Source organism: Ixodes scapularis, unplaced genomic scaffold (genome assembly GCF_016920785.2).
Source record: "Ixodes scapularis isolate PalLabHiFi unplaced genomic scaffold, ASM1692078v2 PGA_scaffold44__24_contigs__length_19508400, whole genome shotgun sequence".
NCBI lineage: Eukaryota > Metazoa > Arthropoda > Arachnida > Ixodida > Ixodidae > Ixodes > Ixodes scapularis.
The window spans coordinates 7,349,943-7,374,391 of NW_024609873.1; the positions used below are offsets into that span (position 1 = coordinate 7,349,943).

Genomic DNA, 24,449 nt, shown 5'->3' on the forward strand with positions numbered 1-24,449 from the left:
ATACGCCCGAAATGCCGAGAAAACAAATGGAAAGGAGGTGACGACCAACTAAATCGCGCCACGCGCCGTCAATATTGCTCTAACAATTTTTTTTGTGTGCGTAAAATTTATTTTTTTAATACGCGTGTTGCAATCAGACTGCTAAAAAAAATTCTTTTTAGGGGTTTTTTAAAGGCTGACACACCAGGCACAAAGGAGGAAGCTACCTCAATTCCTCCTCTCCATTCGAGAAATAATGAGACTTTCTTCCTTTCTGCAGGAGAAAGCAGAAGACGATTGTGTAAATAGCCTTTAAAAGCGACAGTAATGCCTTCATTTTTTTTTCCTCTTTTGGCTTAAAAACAAGAGCAATTGGCATATAAACACATATACAATGTCGAATTGGAAAATACCTTGTTGCATTACAGACATAAAACTCAAATTACAAATCCATACCACTGAAAAGTGAAGACCTTTCAAAAGCAACTATTTGCAACCAAAAACGGGGACAAGTAGACAATTGGTACATTCGAAATGATCAACTTTATTCGCTATATCAATATAATTTATAGTGCTCTCTAAATTTCAACAATAAAAAAGGAAAGTGTGGGGGGGGGGGGGGGGGGGGGGGGGGTTGGGCGGGCAAAAACCTCACTACATACAGCATGACCCTCTTAAGGCACATGTAACGCTGCGTGGAATGTGAATAAGTTATCCCGATATGTAAACAAGGGCCATCAAACAGCACGCAACAGAGCCCTTCCAGGTACTGTTTTGCAGACGCCAGAACAATTTCATACAAAGCGGACGACTTTTGACTTTTCTTCCGTGGCTGTAATACTGTTGTAAAAAAAAAAAAAAAAAAAAATATCACAGAATTAACAACCGAAATGTTTGCGATGCCGCTTCGTAGAGCCCAGGCGGAACCTGCTTTACACATACACACACAGCGTCATCTCTCGAAAAATTGCATCTCCCAAAATAGATGAGTGGCGGCATAGTGGCACCAGCTTTAACTTGCCTCGACATTGGATGGAATCTACGTATTAGGCCCACTTCCAGAGGTGACGTGGGGCGTCACCCTGCACCAAAGAACTTGTTTCGTCGTTAATACAGGCAGCTTTGCATGTTGAGCTTGCGAACGATACGCAGTGCTCGTCTCTGTGCATAGGCAAACCTTCCCAATGCGTGTGCAAAGTAAACTTGCATAGGTGACGTAATGTCCGAATGCAGCGCCTTGCTGCGTCGTACGGTTCGCACTATGGAAAATAAATATGCGGGCGGTTCCAATTGTCCAATGACACGAGCTGGGGCTAAGGTGCGCTTGACCGTAAACTCTCCTAAAAGGGTGTTGCCTACTCTAGTACGAGCTTGCTTTGATACAGCGCAAGTACCAAACCCCGTCTACGGGATGCAACTTACAAGGTCACCTTTACAGTACATCTCTCTCCTTTTCTCATTTTGTACCTATCGAGGGGACGGCCGCTCCGATACGGTGCAAGCCAACGGAATACAACGTTGCCCTCTTTCAAGATGTGCAATGACAAGAACACGAAACAATAAAACCGAAAACAGAAATAATCCAACAAGACAGCGGCTTTGGCCAAAACTCTTCCGTCTTTGCGTTAGACGTTCCCGACCAGAACTCGATAAAAAAAAGACCTCCGCGCACCATTAGAAAGACGATTCCGGCAAGTTTGACGCGGGGAGTGGTGATGGGCCGTTTTTCCCGCATCGATCCACGCAGAAGCGGAGTCCCCAAATGCGCAAATACAAGTTTGCCAGACTATTCACTGCGATGACGACTGTTGACGGGCAGTCGCCGTGGGAACGTAGGAACTTTTGGGCCAAGGAAACGAGCTCGCGCGACCTTCCTTCGGTCGAACGCGGGGGCGGCGAGTCCGTGGGGAATCCGGGATGGTGTCATAGGAACAGGAAGGAGTACTCCAGCAGGAGGAACTCTATGATCTGGTTCTGCTGCATCATGTCCAGGGCCAGGTTGCGGGGCTCCTCTCCCGAAGAGAGCAGCGTTGGGCCGAACACAATGGCCAGGTTTTGCACGTGCATCCGGTTCTGGTCGCTGTGCTCTGTGACCCTACGGCCAATGAGAGACAGGAACGACAATAGAGCTTTACCACAGGTTTTCTTAACTGCTAACCATGCCAGGTTCTATTTCCCGCATGCCAAATGCAAGTTTTGATCTCAGTAACGATGCTCTGTCAAAAAAACCTATTTATAAAGACACACTATATTTTATTGGCAAAACGTTACTTGATATCTGCATGCCTATGACACATTTCTCGTATTGTACTTTTTGAAACGTGGTATTATGCAGTGGCACTTCAAACAGCGGCGTAGACTTTCCATTTTCCCGGGGGGGGGGGGGGGGGCAGACTGAGAAGTTTTCTGGCCGGGAAGGGAGGGGGGGGGGGGTGCTGCGCGTTACCTTTTTGCCAGAAATGGAGATTGAAGCTAAGGAAAGCACGCTGGGACTCCATTTCCTATGCATTTTGTCAATAAAGGCAACGTGGGCATTAATTTGTTTACATGCCACTACTATAGAACCTCGTTACATGGCACCATCAATAGCACCTCGGTAAGAATCATGGCCCGGGCTCGAAGAGGGGGGGGGGCTCTGCCCCCCCTTCCCCTTCTTGGATCTCACCAGGGGGGGGCGATGCTTGTGCCCCCCCGATCGTAGGTCTACACCTATGACTTCAAACATGCACCCCAAAGGTCATTCCTTTAGCTCCATTACTTGACATTTGTTTATTCATAACTGTAGCTTTCTTGCTTTCACGGTTGTCTAATCAGAGTTCATTAGCAATTTCTAGATCTCAGTGTTTCCCATGGAGCGCGAGGACGACATACCGTAAAATGCCGAGCATACACACCCTCTACAATAAGTGCCCACCCCTCAATTTTTTAACATTAAAAAAATACACAATACACACATCTTTAGACATTGTTGACCATGATTATCTCCAAATTTGACTAGGCGTTTGCTCGGAATTTTATTTATTTATTTATTTATTGAAAGTACCCTCAGGGCCCGAAGGCATTACAGAGGGGGAGAGCACATACATGAAACAAAGATAGTAATATAGTAACAAGTCAACAATATTAAATATACAACAAACAAAGAATAATAATAATAATAGGTCATGGGTCACTGCTAAAATAGCTAGTGATGGAATTTCTAAACAGGTTAGTATCAATTATAGTAGCAATCAAACCAGGGAGGTGGTTCCATTCCTCGGCTGTGCGGGGTAAAAAAGAAGATTGAAATGTTGTGGTAAACGAACTTGGAACTCCAACTTTATGCTGATGGTCAAGACGGGATGAAATGTAAAAGGGGGGAGTAATCATCCGATTGCGTAGGAGAGGGATATGAAAATACATTTTATGAAATAGACATAGGCGTGAAATTTTACGTCGCAAGGAGAGAAGTGGTAAACATAAACTATTTTTCATTGATGTGACACTAGCAGTACGATGGTAGTTGGAAAGAATGAAACGGGCTGACCTATTCTGAATGGATTCCAATGCAGTGATTAGAGTATCGTGACCAGGATCCCAGATGGAGGCTGCATATTCTAATTTAGGCCTGATTAATGTTTTGTAGAGGATCAATTTTAGTGAAATAGGTGCCAATGAAAAGTTGCGTTTTAAGTAGCCCAACATGCAGTTAGCACGGGTAGTAACATACTGAATGTGGGGTTTCCATGAAAGGTTATTTGTTAAGTGAACACCAAGGTACTTGTACGTTGCCACTTGCTCCAAAAAGTTGCCATCTAGGTGGTAACAGGGACTGTTGTTAGGCTTGCGGGACACTCTCATCTGTTTACATTTACTAGTGTTTAGTTTCATTAGCCATAATTCACACCAACGAGAGACAGAGTTAATATCAGACTGAAGTGTAGACAGGTCAGAATCGTGACAGATTTCACGGTAAATTACACAGTCATCGGCAAAGAGACAAACGGATGAAGACACATTAATGGGAAGATCGTTAATATAGATTAAAAATAGTAGTGGGCCTAAAACCGACCCTTGAGGAACTCCAGAATTCACAGACACGGGAGGAGAATTTTCGTTGTTAATTGTTACAAATTGTGAACGGTTATTTAGAAAAGACCGAATCCATGCGAGAACGTTAGGGTCAATGTTAAGTTTTGAAAGTTTTAACAGTAATAGCTCGTGACACACCTTATCGAATGCCTTGGCGAAATCTAAGAAAATGCAGTCCACCTGGGAGCCTCGGTCAAGAATAGAATGAATGTCATGAGTGAAGGATAGGAGCTGAGTATCACAAGATAATGATTTACGAAATCCGTGCTGTGCTTCGGTGAAAAAATTATTCGACTCTAGGAAATGTACGAGTTGGGAAAAGATAACGTGTTCCAGAAGTTTACATGGTATGCTGGTTAATGAAATGGGACGATAATTGTTAGGGGGATACTTATCGCCACCTTTCGGAATTGGAACCACCTTCCCCACTCGCCAATCACAAGGTAAAATACCATCTTGCAGCGACTGTTCAAACAATTTTGAGAGAATAAGAGATGAGTATAGTTTAGTGTTTTTTAAAAACTTGGAATTAATTCCGTCCACTCCTGATGAGGATGATAACTTCAGTTCATCTATAATTTTTGCAATACCAGCAGGATCAACAAAGATAGAATCCATTGGCAGATAACAGGAACAGCTCATCGAAGGGTAAGTTATGTTGCGAATATCGGAGAAAGATTCCATAAATATACTATTTAAGACATTAGCACATTCGTCACTGGGCACGCTGTCACCACTAGAAGATGGTAGGTTCACCATCCCGTAACAACAAAAAAGAACACCAAAACAGAAGCCGCCTAGAAAAAAAAAAAAAAAATACATACCATCATAAAGTGCCACTACAAGAAAAACCGAAACTGAGACCACACGAGAAAGCACCCGTTAGGGTGTGGCACTCAATGGGTTAAAGACTGGCAACAAGGTAGGAAATATATGTCAGCACATTCAATAATAATAATAATAATAATAATAATAATAATAATAATTGGGGTTGTGGGGATATTTATACAGCGTGTAGTTGGTCTGCCATTAAAGTTGCGACGAGTCACACGCTGTAGATGAGCAATTCAGTCAGTGCAGTACAACCGCTAGCCTGGGGTCTTTAACGTGCACCACGCAGTAGCGATACACGACCGCACGCCGGTACGATGCTCATCCAGATCAAAACGGGCAGGGGTGGGGCTCGAACCCAGGATCCCTGGGTTCTGCAGCGCGAGCTTTTGCTCCACGCGCGTCGAGCTGGGTGTGCGCTTTAGCCCACTTTGCACACACAGGGTATTGGCAAGCATAAAATTTTTCCGCTTAGGTCGGTGAATTGAAGAGCAATGTTCACCACACTAGTTTTCTTGATGACGGACTTCGAGGTCTAAATGCAAAACAGGTACAACTTTTGATTGCTTGTTCGTGTTGGTTGTGTCACACTCTAGTATGCAATTGATAAAATGTGTACAGGCTATACCGCACTGATGGAGGTACCACCTAAATCTGGTGCTACTGCTGCAACTATTTATAACAAAGTCGGTTACAATGAAATAGTGGCTATAGCGAAGCAGTCATGATTTCCCATTGCAATTTGCACTTTTTCAATGCATTTGTGTCTGTTTATAGCGAAGGAAAATGAGCGGCTTCCATGGATATAGTGAAGAGATATTTTCTGATCATTTAAAAAATATTCAAATTTGGAGAATTAATTGAGTTGCAGACCGCCATTTTGTTGCCGCAGCCGCCACCCATAATGGGCCGCAGACATGCCCTGCAAAAGCCGCCGGCGGCAGCCTCTGCATCGAGTCCGCTTCCCGCTCCACATCTGGGAAGTGGCTTTTCCACATCGCACGCAGAGAAGCTGTCGTGGCTTGCCAACAGGGGCGTTCGGAGCGCTAGCGACAACGTACTGAAACATACCGACGAGACGACGGACAGAGCATTTAAGAGAGGGAGCAATTCCAACCCTGGAGAGCATTTGCAATTTAATGGCAGATGCCACCTGGGCAGATTGGTGCAAGTGCACCTGCATTTGGTTGTCTCGTGAACAGTGTGGCGAGGAAACCGGGCAGAGAGGCGGACGGGTATACAGACAGTGAACGCTCTTGACTCCTTGCAGGCTGCAGCTCGTTTTGCAAACACAGCCCACAAACCACGAGAGCCCAATCGAGCAGTGGATTCCGCTCTTAAATCTACACTCTCTAAAACCGATGAAACACAAACTTCAGCGCAAACTCTGTGCCATGCGCACTTTGCTTGCTTCATGTTCCGTGTCAGTGTTGCTAGCCGGTGTGGTCACTCTCTGTGCAAAAGTCTAGCCTTGCCCAAGCACCAATTCAGCAATTCCTTGCCACTCAACAATGGCGAGTCCCAGCTTTGTTGGCACCTTGATGGAAAGGACGAAGGCGATCTCCTTTAATTAAAGGCGCACCGCCATCCTCAACAAAGTGTGCATAAACGTAAAGAATGCCATCCACCGCCGGCGTCTTCTGCGGTGGCCATAGCAGCTGTCGACACGGACCGTACGTAGCTAGCAGGATTTTCTTTCAACCGAAACTTCCATCATTTCGGGAGAATAAACTCCGATCTAGCAGAGTGCGTGCAGGAAAACCTAGACTGCTTTCTGCAGGCACGATGAACATGTGGGCCCATAACAATCTATTTTATTTTTATTTTTTATTTTATTTTGCGTTATTTTTATGGAGTCAAGATACAACGAAGAAGCGGGTACCGTATATAGAGAAGCGATTTTAGATTCCCGTCGACTTCGTTATAACCGGTCTCGACAGTACACCTTTTTTTTAAACAGATGCCTCATACCTATTTTTCAGCAATGCACAAGCAGACGGCAACTATGCAAGCAGCACAGCACATATGTCCGTGCCTCTGAGGGAGAGAGTTACCGTTTGTTGCCCCACCGTGGCAACGTTGACTTTGGATCAAAAAGGGCACATCATTACATTGCTCTCTCGTAAGAGGAGTGTATGGAATTACCCTACTCTGCACCACAGCCCCTTCCCCACCCCCCAATTTTGTAGGCCTGGGAAGTTGCAGCTCACCTGAGCAGGTGCCTGAGCAGATACTTTAGGGTGTCATAGTTTTGTCTTGGCAGCTCACCCAGAAGGTCTCGGAAGGCAGCTAGCCTAGCAGCCCGAGTGGGCTGACCTGCAAAACATTAACAGAAAAAAACCTTGCAGCGTTACAATGAGAAAGCAACCCACTACCAAGCCGAGAAAACAACAAGATCAATTCGAAACCAAGAAAAGCCACAGAAACAAAGTATGCCCATCTACATAGTAATGTTTTGTTACTATAAGAATCGGCACCTTTACTGTATTAATAACTCACATGCCTGTCCTGGGATTAGAAGGTAATCCCAAGGACATAAGCTATGCTACACAAAGAATGTTCGTTAACTCACAACTTATTAATTCAAGCTTTTGGATAATTCAAACCAATTGCTATGGTCCGGTCACGCTGCATAGAGGTACATGTGTAAAACAACCCATTAATTTGCGCTCAAATCATTTCCGGTACCGATAATTTAAACCGCGTGCCGCTATGCATGGAGCTTTCCCGATCAAGCGAGAAGTGGCGCGGCGGGAGCTGAGTTGCCGCACTTTGCCAGATACGGCAGGCGCGTTGCCGGAGACGCAAGCACGTCGCTGGTATCCACTGAGGGCAATTCGCGTCTCCAGCTCGTTGCTCGCCCTCTGGCCGCGGAAACAGGAAGCGCTCTAGTGAGGGTCCCCCGATTCTCCTGCTCAGCGGGTACGGCGGAACTGTTCGCGATCATGGCTCGTGAATCGTCATTTCCGAATGCAAACAACTCTTCACTGTCCCAACGTAGTGCTGCAGCCGGTATGGGATTGTACCTTACTGGAGGGTTCTAGTATTGCGCATAGAACCAAATGCAAGCGATGTGCGTTTACAATAGAGTTGCGTGCCCCACGTTGTGCATGCGCCTCATCGCGATGCGCCATCCAAGGCCGCAATTTCGGGCTCTGCGTACGGGCAGTGTGGAATGCGCAAAGCCAACACAAACACAAAGCGCTTATGGTGGTGTTTGAGAGCAGAATGCCGTCGGCTACACCCACCGACTGCCCTGAGGACCTTGTTGAAGAGGTTGAAGGGGAAGAGTGGCTCCTTCATGTGCCGAAAAAACATCTTGAGTGCCCCCGTCAGCACGTGGATGTCCTCCTCCAGGGCCAGCACCGAGTAGTCATCTGACACAGAGAACAAGAGAACACAGACCCCCCTCTTACAACAGGAACCATGCAAACAAAACCTGGGTGGCACCTTCACGTTAGGTGTAGGGGGAAGCCCCAGAAAAGATGCAGAAATCAGTAGCACCGGAGAAAAACAGTAAAATACTATTTGCATAACATGAAACTAAAAGGGTCATGGAACGAATTTTGGGCTGAGATAAATGAATTAAAATTTGGATTTTACTAATAGCATATGGTTTATTAAGCCAAAACAAAGAAGGCAGAAAGTCGAAAGCCTAATTTTCGGTACGAAAATTTGAAAAATATAGCGGACTATCTCGTATGTCCTTCCCTTCGAAACCTCTTTGCCTCTTGAACGTGTACATCCGCAGTACCCAAGGCACGTCACCCGGCCCCAACGTACGTCGCACGACATCGGATCACCCCTAAGCTGACAGTGCGGTGGGAGCTACGTGCTTGCCGGACCAATCAGCCGCCTCCCTTTCATCACCGGACCCCATCCCCTGCGCCTGAATATGTGTGATCACGTGGCAAAAGTGTGGCTGGCCTAAGGAGCATATAGCTTCCACAGCACTGTCAGCTTAGGGGTGAACGGGCTGGGGAAAGAAACTTTTATTCAAATTTTGAGTAACGGGCTAATCTTCTAGTCAACTGTTTGGTACGCTGCGCGATTTGTGAGTTGAGGAGGAAAGCTAAAAAGAAAAAAGTTTAAAAATTGTTTCATGGCACCTTTAAAGGGCAACTCCGCTTCATTTTTGATATTTAGAAAACTATGTAGCCCTCTTCAGTATCATATAGGAAGACCCCATGCAAAATATTACGATCTAATTCCGTTTATATATTTAATAAACTGGCCAGCAAACCTTCAAGCGAGCCAAGTCACCGAAATCTGCCAACTCTAGCGTGCGGCGCGAGGCGCAATCATCAGCGCAGTCAATGCCACGGAGTTGGAGCGGCCAACGCTGAACCACTACGTCAGAGGCATGTGTACGTCATTCTCACGTTTTGCTTGTTTTTACTTCTCAGAGCGAAATTGAACGACGACGTCATGAGTTTCTCCTCCCGGTGTTGGCTGACCGGGCGTTCACGTGATCACCGTAACACGGATGAGCTAGTTTGCGCTGCCCTGCGCGCTTATCGGTCAGTTTCCCCGCTCCCCTTCTCCTCTTTCGTCTTCTCCCCTTCCCCCTCTCCCCCGGGCCATCACCGTCCACGCCATGCAAAGCGACCTGCCCGCGTCCAATAAAAAAAAAAAAAAAGACCTGCCGGCTTCGCGTGTCTTGTTTCTCGCTCCCTCCCGAACGTCACAAGGCCACGTGGTTCGACGTGACGTAATCATGACTGTGACGACCTGAGACCAATGTTGCCCGACGCAACCGAAGTTTCGGTTTCGGTATCTGCTGATGTTTAAATTAGGATTACACAAATAATATTTCACATTTCGCGAATCCGAAGACGTAGAGTTGTTTAGTAGTGCTTTGTGAATGTGAATCACATGGAAGCCTAAATTTTTCGAAATTGAGCGGAGTTGCCCTTTAACCCCTTGCCTACTAATAACGAGTGTCACTCGTGCCGCCATTTACGGACCATAAAACCCGACCACGAGTGTGACTCGTGTTTCGGTTTCAGAGCTTTTTTTGTGAGCTCTGCGGCAGATGGCAGCACTACCCCTGTTGTTCCTGTTTACCTTGGGCTCTTTTCTTGTTCGCTTTGCCTTTTGACAGAGAGAGGGCGCTCCATTGACAAAAAATAAGCGCGCTATTGTAAGCAAGCGCGCCAAAAACATGTCTTCGGCGCGGAGGTCTGCTTTGGCGGACGAAGATATACAAAGACTTCTTTTTGAAAATGATGAATGCACCAGTATTTCTGACGACGAATCCTGTTGCCTTTCCGATTACTCGGAATCTGATGAGAGTTCAACGGACAGTGAGAAAAGTGTTGAAAACGATGCGAATCCTGGAAGCATTTCATCGACTTCGGCGTCTGCACGTCAGTGGAACTGGGAGAAGAGGGACAACCAGCCTGCTCAGTTCACCTTTGTAGAAACCCCAGGTGTGTCAGCAAGGGTTCAACGCAGTCTTGGTGAGAAGACAAGCGCCTTGTCGACCTTTTCCGTCTTTGCAAGTCATGATTTTTGGGCGTCTGTCTCTGCTGAGACAAATCGCTACGCCGAACAAGAGATGGGCGACGAGGATCGTTCCAAGACATGCTATGAGGAGCAATGGTTTGACACCACTCCAGATGAGATAAAGGCATACTTTGCCTTGTGCATCATTATGACGCAAGTGAAAAAACACACAGCCGAAATGAACTGGTCGAAGAGGTCCATAGTAAAGACCCCAATTTTCGGCAAAACGATGTCCTATGTGAGGTTTCTGCTAATCTCTCGATTTCTATCATACTGTGAAGAACTACTGAAGAAGAGGAGACGACCAGAAGTCCTGGTATAGAGCACGAGACTACGCCTGAAAGCCAAGGAAACATTTTTTTTTTATTTTGACGCAAATTGCTTGATTTAAATAAAGATTTTTGTACGATCTTTAAAGAAAAAAAAGGAGTAGGCAAGGGGTTAAGACTGACAAGTGAAAATATTAACAAATCAACGAGCAGAAATGTTGAAAATCACATATCATTTCTCTAGTTCTTTTATTTCATTGCAGTCAGTGTTGCCAAACACTTTGTACCTCACTAAATACTTGCAAATATTGATGTGCTCAAATCAGCTGTTATCTTTTTTCTTACATTATTGAAGTTTAACATTTCCCATCTAAACAGCGGCTAGTAACTCAAATGGTGATAATTCAACGATAGTCATTAGTACACAAAAATATGGCCAAAGTATGATGTCCAATAAAAGTATAAATCATCTGCTTTGACAATGACAACTCTATTTCCTTGTCTAATTTTAGTCGCACCAAATCGAGCAAATAGCTTTCACCGACAATCACAAACAAGGGATGCATCTTTCAAGACACAGAGGTGTGCCTATCTTTACAAAATAAACAAATCCCAACAAACAGCAGTTGAATTTACATAGAAATAAACACAGGAAAAATCTGCAGTCTAGTTAATGGTTAATGTACAGAGCACGACACTGTTAGCGCGATCAAGCGATCGCCGATTTTTCCAGTTTTTCTCTTTGAAACCAAGGGATGTCATCAAAGTTATTATTGGTACGGAAAGAGCTCATTTTTTTCTATAATGTAAGCGATAAAATTTCGTGCTTGCTGACACTATTTAGAAGTAAAATGCAAAAATGCGCCGATGTCGTGTTCGCGCTAACAGTGTCGCAATGTGTACCACATGTATTTTTTTTTTTTTTTTTTCACATTTGGTTGTACTATTTGACACAAAAAAAAATAAATAAGATAAGGCATTTAAGAAAAAAAATGTCATGTTACAAAGACAGCTACCTAACCCTTCCCCCAAGGTTACTGTGTCTCCCTCTGCTCCAAGAGCTAAAAACCAGCAGAGCAAAAGGTACCCCCAAACTTTTGATTAGATGTCAGAAAAGGACTTATTTTGCACTACTCACCTTGGTTGACGTGACAGCGCACCTTCTGCACCTGAGACAAGTTTCCACTCGCCCTGTACAAACCATCTGCCGTCATGTCTGCAAGAACAGGAGCAAGTCACTGCTGTGCGGAACAATCTTGTTACTGGCAAACACTGCTACTGAGAGGGCTAACTACCGCACAGCGAAGGCACTTGAGGAGCATTTGTTCCATGGTCATACTGTATAACATACAAAGCCCCATATTTTATTTTTCAGGAAAAGTGCATTTAGCACTTGCATAGCCAATCCAGGCTGTTAAAGAAAAAAAAAAGAAAATGGACGAATCTCCACAAGGTGAATGATGTTGATTGTGGCAAAGCTCTGGTGGTGCTGATGATACTGATTTTATTGTTCATAGGTAGTGCTGATGGTGCTGATTTTGTTTTTTATTGCTCATAGGTAGTGCTGAGTTCCAGGTTGCGTTTCGACTTCATTATTACTGCTTTAAGGTCGGTGAAATGCAGAGCCAGTAGTTCTTCTAGCGAATCAGCTTGGATCCGCTAGAAGCCGCGGGAACGCATCTCCACCACTTAAGTCAACGGTCCATGTCAGAAAGAGAATATGTGGTATGGATCATGGTTATATACGCAGTTGAGCATTTGACCACAGCGCCCTCTCATCTGAAGACGTTGAGCCAATGCATGCAAAGTTTAACGCGATTAAATACGCACTTGACCGCAGCGCCCTCTCCTGTATAGACGTTGAATGGCTACATGCAACGTTTCATCCACGACATCCCCAGCTCTTGAGTTACTACATCTCAGAGCCTCCTTCTCGTCCCGCAGACGTGGCCGAGTGGTTAAGGCGATGGACTAGAAATCCATTGGGGTCTCTCCGCACAGGTTCAAATCCCGTCGACTGCGCAAACTTTTTTTTTTTTTTTAAGAAGACAGATGTGAGCACGGACGCCGGACAAGGCTAGACTCTGAGGAGCTTCGCCCCTAAAAGGAAGAGAAGCCTTTTGAGTTTGCAATGCAACTTTAATTACCTGCCCTCCAAATAACAAGATAGGGAAGACTGACAATGCACCAGAAGGTTGAAAGAAAAGATACAAGGAAGTCAGCCAATATTGAACCAAGATGACTATCATTCAGGATTTTGAGCAAATAAAAAATTGATTCAGCAACATTTGACTACCTTCAGGTTTTCTCAGGCCCACATTGTTCCTTTCGACCCTGGACCTTGAAGACAGCATTAGTTTTTGTTGGGCTTTCCGCACTAAGTAAATAATTTGTATTTATTAAACAAATGTGATGCATTTGATCATAAAAACCGTAGTACAGAAGGTAGAAAAGGCAGCGGAAAAAAGTTAACAAGGCCATATAACAACTAATGCTCCGATTATATTTCACAAAATCATAGGTATAATGAGTACTAGAGACTCATTAATTCAAATTCCAGGAAGCCACAAATTTTGTATGAATTATCAGAGGTTTGAATTATCTGAAATTCATCTAAATATGATGCACGATAAAGTTATGATTTGCCGTATGAATGACGACACATACAAAGCAGATATTTCATAACTTCCTCTACATAACCCTACTGATCATAAGCAGGTATGCCACAAGAAACATTTGTGAAATGTATGACATAAGTTTATTTATGCCTCAAAAATGCTGTTTATCGTCGACTGTTTAGACAGCACATGACTACTTAAAAAAAAAAGTTTGTTCATCAGGCCAAGAAGTTGTCTAGCATGAACTTCAAGGGGGGACACTACCCAGAAAAAACAATTTCTGCAAAAAAAGTTGATTTTGAAAAATGCCATATTGATATCCAACATCATCTAGAAAGTATTCCCAGAAAGTTTAACGAGTTTACACTGCATATTTCATTTTTTATGACTTAATTTGGTCCACTGATGCCAAAGAAAAGGTAGGGGTGGAGCACTTTGAAAACATTTTTCTCCATTCCACTTTTTGGCAGAAATTTCCCTTTAGGAAAACTATCATTTTGTTATTATGAAACTTGGATTCACTTTTATCAGTTTTCCTTGGGTGAAATTTTGAGGGAAAGATAGCTATGAGCTTGTGTTTTTTATTTTTCGTAATTTTTCATGCTGAAGAACTAAAATTATGGACAAAGGATAGAAGTCTACAAAAACAGTATTTGTGTTTATGTGGCTCTTTTGTTGTGAAAGATGCTATAATATCGAAATATAGATGCATATAGACTTTATTTCAGCTTCGGTCCAGACGCAGCCACATCTACAAGCCCGAGCTCCGGGCTTTCAGCATTCCTGCCAAGCACGCGCGCTCGTGCAGTGCAAGCACTGTTTTGGACCACATGCTCGCGCTTGTAGCATCGGCTGCGTCTGGACCGAAGCTGAAACGAAGTATAGCTACCTACTTTAAACTGTCCTAAAGCAATATAACACATGAAAAAGACAAATTTATCAGTATGTAATTTCAGAACTATAGTTTTCCTATGCAGACATGCCCACTTTCATCTTTGATCATTTGCAATTGTTTTTGTACTTCACCCAGGTTAACAAAATTTGGCAGAAATGTTCTCAACATAAACAGAAACAAGCCCTGTAAACGGCATTTCAACCAGACAAGTGGTTCAGACATTCACGTTTTAAGGTTGTGTCCCCCCTTAAGCAGGGGATAGGAACAATGAAGATGGGCACCACGTGGTAGTTTTCATAGCTTGCGTGGACGCTGTGACGTGGACCTATGCCATGCCGCTACGTCAGTGTCCGTGCAAGATGCTGTGAAAATTTCCACGTGGAGCCCGTTTTCATAGCTCATGTGTGACCTGTTTGAGCCCCGTTAAGTGCGCTTTTTACAGAGGACCGGTGCACTGCGAAGAAGCAACACCCTCAGAAGCAAGCTCCCTGGGTGTTGCCTCCCTGCAGTGCACCAGTGCTCCGAAAGAAGTGCACTCAACGAGGCCGCGGGAACATAAAGTATGAATTACAAGAAAATGCCGTTAGAATTAAGTGGCTTATGAATACATCGAAAAGCTCGAGGTACACCTAAGCACTTCTTATAGCCTCGTCCCACTAGAGCGACAAACACCGATTTTTGTCCGACGACACCACAAAGTTCCGTGTCGCCGATGCTGTCCCACTACAACGACCATTGCCCGCGACATTCGCGGACAAGGACGAGTCCTTGTCTGTCGTTGGAGTTGAAACGCAGCAAGCAGTCCCACTGAGGAACATGTCTCGGAGACAAAGGTATCCTCCTCGCCCGGTTGTGCCTTCTGTTGCCTCCCTTCCCACCCTTCTACCCTTCCTCCCGTTCCTCCCGTGGCTCGCTTCGCCGCTCGACCTTCAGAGAAGCCCTTGGCGGCCACTCCTCGTTCCCGCAGTTCCGGTCCCTCGATTGCTCGTAGTGGTCGCGGGCGCGGCTTGCTTGCTTGCGCCGGGCGGTCGGGTTGCGAAAGGGAATTCGCTGTGGTTGGTTTTGCTCGCGAAAACTTGGTGCGTGAGGTGGTGCTTCAAGACGCCGAGGTCTACGGCCCTGCATCAGGATGGATACCCACTCATGTTCGAGGACTAACCAAAGTAAGACCTCTCAACACGATGTAGGACACCACGTTCCACGGCAAGCCATTCCGGCAGACGAGAGACTTGTCATCACGTTCTGTGATAATCGGGATGCCTTATTGTCCTCCAAAAAAACGCCTTCCCTTGATCATTCGGATACGAGGTTATAAACATCCTCGAACTCGGCGTGAAGTTCCGTGGCGCTCACCTAGAATTCCTCGAACGACTCAAAAAAGGAACGATTCGGGTATTCTAACTCGGAAAAAGCTTGGTGTCGATTGTCACGACTGTTTGCGGAAGGTCGCCAACGGCAAATGAAGACAAGTGAATGCTTTAATCAAGAAATAAAGTAATCGTTTCCTCTTACACCGTGTTTGTCGGCGCGTTTTATGCCCAAAGAGCAAAACACGAAAACCGCGTCACCAGACTCAGTTTGTCTGTGTATTTCGAAGTGTTTTGTTGACAACTCCAGTCCCACTAGGAAACAAGTTTCCTTGTCCCTGTGTTCTGCATCGTGTCCGCCAAGTGGGACGGCGGACTTCGACAAACAGGCTGTCTGTCGGTGTCGTCTGTCGCTCGTTGTCGTGTATCGCTGTCGTTTGTCGCTGTCTGTCGCTCTAGTGGGACGCGGCTATTATGGGTCGTGAATGCGAAAGCATGCAAGCCGCTCGTCCGCTCCCTTTTAAGGCCCATTCACACTCTTGCGACCGAGTACGACTGAGAGAGACGAGATCTCTTACAACTTCTTAAATGTTTCTAGAATGAGGGGACACACTGACATTGTGGCGCCATCTATGCGGTGACCCTAGAACTGCATTTCACAAAAGCGAAGGTTTTGCGGGATTTCCGAGGTCAAATGTGCGTAATACCCATAGAAAGGCTCGTTTATAACATTGACAAAAGTTTTTCGAGCCAAAAAAGAAAGGATATTGCGCGAGAAATAAAAACAAATATGCCGGACCGCCGAGTTTACACTGCTTCCCAATAGATGGCGCCAGTGTGTTCTCTGGTTTAAGAAGTTTTAAGGAACCCAGGTTTAAGAGGTCGCAAGCAGTCGCAAGAGTGTGAACGGGCCTTTAGGGGCAAAGCTCCTTAGGGTCTAGCCTTGTCCGTCCAGCGTCCGTGCTCACATCAATCTTGCTGGCACTCGTGAGCTCACGTGCTCGTGTACGGCAAAAAAAAGAAAAGAAAAACTGATAAATGAGGAAAAGAAAAAAAATGTTTGGGCAGTCGACAGGATTCAAACCTGTGCGAGGAAACGCCAATGGATTTCTAGTTCATCGCCTTAACCACTCGGCCACAACTGCGGGACGAGTAGGGGGCTCCGAGATGTGGTAACTCGAGAGCTGGGGATGTCATGAATTAAATGTTGCATGTAGCCGCTCAACGTCTAAACAGAATAGGGCGCTGCGGTCAAATGCGTATATAATCGCGTTAAACTTTGCATGCATTGGCTCAAAGTTTATAGACGAGAGGGCGCTGCGGTCAGATGCTCAAATGCGTATATAACCACGCTCCATACCACACATTCTCTTTCTGACATGGATGAAAACAAACGAAAGGCTCGGCATGCTGCGGCTCAGCGTCTACACAGACAAGCACCACCAGAGCTTTGCCCCAATCAACATCATTCACCACGAGGAGATGCGGTCAATTTTTCGTCTGCTGCACACGTTTTGTCGCTGGTCAGCGCGCGTGCTCCCCTGGTGACCTTGGACGCGTGCGCTGATGGACATGCAGCACCATGGGGTGAGCAGTCGTGGAAACTGACGAGCGCAGCGGCCAATGGGAGCCCCGTTGACGCGCACCAGCCAAGGGAACCGAAGGCGAAATCGCGGAAACTATCTGCCGTTTTCGAGCTTCAAACTGATGACGTCAGCTCGCTCCATGGGACAGTTAATGCTCTCGCATTAACACATAGCGGGACAACCAAAATTTTGAATTTTGCCTGAATCAACCAGAAGTATGAAACATCAGTTTGAACTCTCACGAGTCTACTGTATTTGGGTTGGTAAATCTTGGTGCAATCACTTAGGTACCGAGACTCGTACCGCTTCTGAAGAGAACGCCATTGGTTGTCACTATGGTTGCACAATTGCTGATGCCAGCCAATGGGAGCGAGATTCCACCCACAAGGAAACCCTGCTGCGGTGGTGACACTACCTATTGTTCTCTCAAATGTAACGCCTTTGAATCTCGCTTTCACGTCTCACTTTTGTCATGTATTGTATGTTAAAAATGATGACAGATGCAATCGTCAAAAAGGCAAACAGATAACCCATGTAGTGGGCAGTGCATTTGCTGAACCCTCAACTTTATCGTCAAAATTTTTACCCCGCGTCATTACCCTGATGAAAGTAGGCATCACCAAAAAACCCGTGAGAAATATTTTCCCATTTTTTCACTAACTATGTTTTAATCCTTTATGGCCTTGGGAACCAATCTAGCAAATATGATAGTTTAAGTGTAATCATTTTGCTGCCACAGCTTACGTTTTATTTCGTCAAAAATTCTGGACAGTAGGGCTGAAGTTGGTCGATTCTGCCAGTTGCGAAACACAGAAAGGAACAAGGAAACAACAAAGCATGGAAAGCCGCGAGAATTTGAGAGTTTCCCACCTCTCCTCTCGATCTCGAGGATGCACTCCCGCACAAAGCGTGGCACGCTGCTCCGGTCCCTCTCGCACAGGTGGGCCAGGTTGCAGCCGAACACAGGCTCGTCCTTGAAGATGCCTTTCTCCTGCAGGCTCTCTAGGGTTGGACGCCGCACAAAGAAGTGGCGCAGCTTGTCCCTGATGCGGTTTTTACGCTCCTGGGGACTTGGCGGCCCGCCGCCGCCGGAATCCAGGGCCGAAGCCGCTGCATCACACGACAATGGCGGGGAGCGGGCGGCTTGCTGATGCTGTTTGATTGACTTGGATCGGCTCGGCTTCTTTCCCCACTTGGAGGATGTGGTCTGGGGAGGGGTGGCTTCTGGCGTGGGCTGTGGGGCGGACTGGTGGCTCGGGGATTCCTCGGGGACGGACGACGGGATGTCCTCTGGTCTCCAGCCCATCACGAGTCCTAGGCCGTTGGGCTGTAACGTGGTTAAAAGATTAAGGCACAAGCTTTGATCTATCGCACAAACACGCCATATGCAGAATGCATAAGCGATATATACGCATATCTGGGCAGCCTTGTGTCGCACCATGTCATGGTGTCAAGTCAGTGTCGCATGACCCGACGTTGCACGATGCAACGTCACGTTACCCCACAACCTGGCACCCAGTGTTTCCGGTTCTAACAAGAATGTCGACCACCGCAATTTCACGTGACACCACAACTTCGCGTCGCGAGTAGTGCGAGAAAGTGACATTGCATAACCTGAGGCACGTCGCACGGTCACGTGACGATGTAACACATGGTGGCACCGAGCATGTGACCACGTAGTACCTCGCTAAATTTAGCAGGCAGTTAGACCACTAAATGTAGCTGATTACGATGCAACAAGGTATGACATGGTTTCCTAGGAAACCAGGGGTTCCCCAAGCGCCTGAATTTCCTTGACCGTCCCTGCCTTAAATGCAACAATTTTCCGGTTTAAGCACCATTTCTACAGACTTGAAGCAGCCACTGAAGCATAACCATGAGCCGAACACTCCCTTGTGCAATGCACTATTGTTTAAAAACGTCCGCAGGCTTCTGCACCACTTTATGTGCAAATTATAAGACCGGAAGAGATTTCTTATTGCTTGGCTATCCCAACTTCGGCTCGTTTAAAATGCATTCAGCATTAAAAAAGCGTGGCAACATGAACAAGTAGTCATTGGTGCTAATATCACAGCATAGCACATTTACACCTCCTCTGCCAATCTTTCTGAACTTTTTCGCAGTCTAAAAACACCTTAATTAAACAAAAAAACTCAATTTATTACGAGCGTTTTTTAGACGTTACTAGACTTGAGTTATACCTGCAATAGAAAATGACTGCCACACCAAAGATTCACAAAAGAAACCTGGTCCATAGGATGTCTACGTGCAAATAGGCATGCCCAAAAGCCGTGTTTGGATTACCCCGTGCCACTGACATACACAAGATTTTTTATGAACAGTTTCTCGAGGACTTGTACCACAACAGAGTCGGCACAAATTAAACACAGACTTCTAAGCGACTTCTACAAACAGGTTTAACACAGGGCACAGCGAAAAATTTTGTGGCATTAGTGTGTCATATGAAGCCATCCCGTAAGGCGATTGCTGTGCACAACTGCATTTTCGCTTAGCCTGACGATCTCATACAGGCAGACTGAATGACTCCCAAAAGCAAGAAAATACTTGGTTCAAATTTGGGCGGGGAAAGGGGGGGGGAGGTTATGTGCCAAACCAACAGAAAGCATCTAGCATGCCTCGGCGGAAGACTGATGATTCCTTTCGACCCCCCAAGGATCTTCTGACTTGAAACTGAAATCTCGGTTACACGGCGCCTTCTTCTCAATGAGCCCCCATCAAACCGCAAGAACCTCGGCCGGGATTTGAACCTGCCACCCGGAGACCGATAGGCCAGCGCTTTGCCTCAAGAGTAACCGAGGTGGCTGAAAGCACTCAGTAATCAGTGCCCAATGTGCGTACGTGGAGGTTATCAAAGGCGCAAGCTCACCAGTCTCCTGATGGCGGCAGAGATGGTGTCGAACCACTCCTTGCTTGTCTGCACATTGTCGTCCTGGAGAAGCACCTTCTGCCCCGCTGTCGTGCTCAGCTGCAACATCACCCAGAGAGAAAGAGACGCCATTTACGGTGTATTCGCGTGGCAAATTTTTATCTCCTGGGAAAACCAAGTATGGTGTAGAGCTGCGACAATAAATGCCACAAGAAAGAGGTGGCAGTTCAGAAAATCGGAGCGAGCATTCACACGAGAGAGCCGCATGTAGTTGAGTCGGCAGTCTTTTTCTTTTTTTCCTTTGCAACCTTTGGGGGCTTATCGAACAAAATGAAGGGAAAAAACTTTCAGCCTTTCCACTCTGGTGAAGAAGGAAGACCAGCAAAGCTGTACTATGGGGGGAATGAAGTAATGGCCGGCCGCAAGTCGGCAAGCCTGAGTGGAAAGGCTCGAAAGGTTGCCGCCATCTAGAGCGACGGCGGCAACGAGACAACCAGCAAGCCGGTTGTCTGGCTGCCGCCGTTGCTCATAGATGGCGGAAGCTGACCAGAGTTCTGTGTCATCATTTGTTTGCTGACAGACACAATCCTGGGGAAACTAGCCCTTAACAGCTCTGCTGTAAAAACAAAGGAAGACGCCCCCCCCATCCCTCCAGGTCAATGCCCTATGGACCCTGAGGGTATTAAAATAAATAAATAAATACACAAGAAAAGATATATACAAGCTTGATCATGCTGACAGAGACTGGTAAGCACAGAATGTATGATGAATCTCCCAGGGAAGAAGAGAAGGGCGACTGAATGGCATCACTTACCGAAGATTCGCTTTCAGTTCTGACACGGCATGAGATGGCGCTACAGGACCATAAAGGTCGCGAAGCACACACTACGGAAATGAGCTCTCTTTTGCGTGGTCCGTACCACCTACCCCGAATAGCTCGGTCGGCGAAGCACTTGGCTTACAATGTCAAGGTGGCGAGTTCAAATCCTGCCAGGGGACTCAAGTCGTCTTATATGGTTCCCCATATGTGTAACGCTTTTCGGTGTTGGTTTTTCGTCAGAACTGATTGTTACAGCCAAACGTTACAGAACTCAATGAAAATTGGCTGATAAAACACAATCTGCGTAAATAATCCCTCCCAAACGGTGGGACCGGTCGCTCCGACGGCATGATGGATATTCTGTGATCCGGTCGCAGATTCTCCGCGGCTTCCCACGAGCTGGGGGACTGGCCAATGCCTGTGACGTGGTGCAAGTGACTTCAGAACTTCATTATGTTTGATCCACACCTCAGAGCAAAACTCCGTTGTTTGATTACTCCGTTACTCGCACGCCGATCTTCAACAAGGGCTCAAGCCGAGTGCTTCTATGACCCCACTTTTTACATTTGCATCGCAAATGAAAGGTCTTCCACGGTCCATCAACTTATGTAAAGCAATTTTTAGTTCCTCACTTTGTCCTTTTTTCCTCAACTCGGATAAGTGACCCATGTTTACGTTGTTGGACCGGTAGCATACTTTCTTTTTGCTTGCCTTATTTCCCTTATCACTTCCTGCAGCATTTCCTGTCTCATCTCCCCCACCCCAGAAACTATTTGACTTTCGACGGGTATTTCAACCTATTATTCTTTGAAGCTTTCGTAGGATTACTAGGAGAATGCCTTCTGCAACCTCCTTTAACTCTTTCGATATTCACCCATGACAGTGAAGCAAGGCTTAAGCATACGTTCCAGTGCTTGAAAGCCTTGTGCAAGTAATAACTAGGATTCGAAGTCATTTACCAGCTTGCCAATTCCGATTCGATAACCCGACTCGAGCGCTCCTAGCGGCAGGGAAGAGCGAACAAAAAGGGACACAACTTCTCACAAAAGAAGGGTTCATATAAATTACATTTTGAATGGTTTTTGTAAGAGTTGAGAAGGCACAGCATGGACCGAGGATAAGAAATAACTTTAGCAAAAGGCCGCATATTTTTTTTCTTTTTTCGGAAAAGTAAGGAAGTGCAAGCTACAACCGGGTCCCAATGCCCGAGTCCCACTAGGTCGACAAACAAAAACAACCGACACCGAGGAGCCTCGTTTAAATGCAACATGCACACAAACGTGCAGTGCGTGACACTGATGGTGCAAACGAGACATATGCGATTTTTTCGATTATGTTTGAAAACCGGTATTGTCAGGTTCCAAGTTTTCGGTCTGAGGTTAGTGTACCAAGTGAGCACTTTCCACCACCATATTACTTTTGAAGACAACCCTTAGAAATAAGAAAAAAAAATGGTAACAATTGACGATTGCTTATACGCACTAACAGTGTTGTGCAGTGTACCTTAGGCAGGCTTGCGGTCTCTTGGTGCTCGTGAGGTAAGCACAAGTGATTGGAGGCCTGCCAAAGACACCTTCGCATGCATGGTGCACGTACTCGAGACTCGTCGATGTCGGTCATTTTTGCTTCTCGCTCTAGTGCAATGGTTCTCGAATGGGAGTCTGCGGACCCTTTCGGGTCCCTGAAGGCCTTCTTAGAATCCCCAAAGCCCTCAACTAAGCAATAATATACATATATTATGTAGATTGCTTTACATGCACACCGAGTAAGTAGGGTTGATTAGTCCATGTTTCACAGCTTCAAATTTGGCTTGCGTGCATTGGATTTCCTCTTTGTACCCTTTTACCATCGTAATCACTTATTATCTCCCCTCCTCCCAAGTGAATGGGGTCCCCCATCACTTCCACTGGTTCAGAAAGCATCCTCGAAACATTGGTGGTTGAGAATGACGGCTCTAGTGGGACGGGGACATAACAGCAGTGCACTATGAGCAGGATGTAGAGCTCACCTGGAAGACATTACGGCGCTTCGACTTCTCTGGGCTCCAGTCAATGACGGCTCCGGCTAGGTTGATCTGGAGCTCGGCGCTTTTCCCGGGAGGCTTCTAAACCAGAAAAAACAAAACTTCAGTGAAACTTCAAACCAAATAATTTCACAAACATACAGGGGTGAGTTTGGACACTTCAAAATTTCTTTTACCACTAATAAAAAACACCAGACGCCCTTTGTAAGGATAATGTGCAATTCGGTAAAAGCGATGCAGACTATGCACATAACAACACCACTTGCTTACAATGTGACAATTAAGGAGGGCATATGCAAATTCGAAGATGGAACTTGCATTCACTCGGGCGAATCACCTCCGCTCCTTTCCTTAATGTGAGAGCATTTCTAGGGCCCCATGAGATTGCGCATGTTCGTCTGTCACAACTCAATACTGTCGAGAACGGTTATAATGAAATCGGTTATAACGAAATAGCGGCTACAGTGAAGCTATCACAATTTCCCATTCCCTTTTGGACTTTTTCAATGCATTTAAGTTTCTTTTGAGCAAAGGAAATTGAGTGGCTCCCACGAATATAGCCAAAAGAAATTTTGTGATAATTAAAAAAAAAACAATAAATTTTGGAAAGTTTATTAACTCGCAGACCGCTGCACATTGCCGTCGCGGCCGAGCAGCCTCCCAGAATGGGCTGCGGACATGCTACAAAGGCTGCCGGTGGCAGCCTCTGCATCATCGTCTGCTCTCCCGCTCCTTACGTGAGAAGCTGCTTTTCCGCATCACACGCATTGAAGCCGTTAAGGCATGCGGAAAGGGCCGTTCGGAGCGCTATAATAACAACGCACCGGCGGCGATGACAGAGACAGCTTATATTTAAGGGGAGGCACTCCCTTGGAGGGTCTACTTTTTAAGTATTTGTGCCAGGTCAATGAAATTTTTAGGGTATGTTAAACGTCAAAACTTAGGAGGCTACACCAACTTTCAACCAAAAAGGTTTATTTTTTTGACAAGTTACAGCCTTATTCGTTGAAAAAAATTGACATGTAACAGTGCCAAAGGAAAAAAACTATTGTTTCAAAATATGAATAAAAAGGCACAATTTCTTTGTTGGGATATAACGCTGAATGGCTAAACTAATCGGTAGTAAGCTTGAAATAATTTTTAAGGCCATATTTCATGTAAAAATTAACTTTCAATAATGGTATGAATTTTTAATTTTTTTCTTGTTTCACAAACGTCAACATTTTTGTGTGAAGAAATAACAATTTGCAAAAAGTAAGCCCATAGCCGAGTTCTCCAGTAAATTTCATGCCAAAAAAGCCATACATTAGACTTGGGGGCGCTTAACTCATTAAACGATAGTTTTAGAGCTGTGAAAAAATGGTGAAAACATGAAGCTGAGAAAAACGGGTTTGAAAGTTCGAACACTGTTTTAGTTTAGATGGGGCTTGCCATTTCATCTAAAATGCTCCAGGGGCATATGTCACTCCTTCCTCTGCACGGTCCCTCTGTGCCTTGGCCACAGCTTCCATCTCCCTTTTGTTTGTGGGACATCTTGGAGGACTCGAGCGCTTTCACTTGGGCCTTCGCAACCTTCATCTTGGTGGCCCTCTCTTTGTATGAGGCTTGGTAGCTCCCTGGCTGTATGCCCATTTCCAATAGAGCTTCCTGATTCG

General features: G+C 45.7%; 1 protein-coding gene across 1 annotated transcript in view; it reads right to left on the reverse strand.

Annotated features, from left to right (window-relative positions):
* Nucleotides 1-832: 832 nt before the first annotated feature.
* Nucleotides 833-24,449, reverse strand: part of LOC8024834 (rho GTPase-activating protein 15) — a 53,654-nt gene continuing 30,037 nt past the window's right edge. The window contains exons 8-14 of the mRNA XM_029992965.4: nucleotides 22,780-22,875; nucleotides 19,952-20,050; nucleotides 17,935-18,391; nucleotides 11,797-11,874; nucleotides 8,130-8,258; nucleotides 7,092-7,197; nucleotides 833-2,074 (exon numbers count right to left, since the gene is read on the reverse strand). Coding sequence (XP_029848825.2) covers nucleotides 1,903-2,074; nucleotides 7,092-7,197; nucleotides 8,130-8,258; nucleotides 11,797-11,874; nucleotides 17,935-18,391; nucleotides 19,952-20,050; nucleotides 22,780-22,875 — 1,137 coding nt within the window. The 3' untranslated portion in view covers nucleotides 833-1,902. The remainder of the gene's footprint in view (nucleotides 2,075-7,091; nucleotides 7,198-8,129; nucleotides 8,259-11,796; nucleotides 11,875-17,934; nucleotides 18,392-19,951; nucleotides 20,051-22,779; nucleotides 22,876-24,449) is intronic.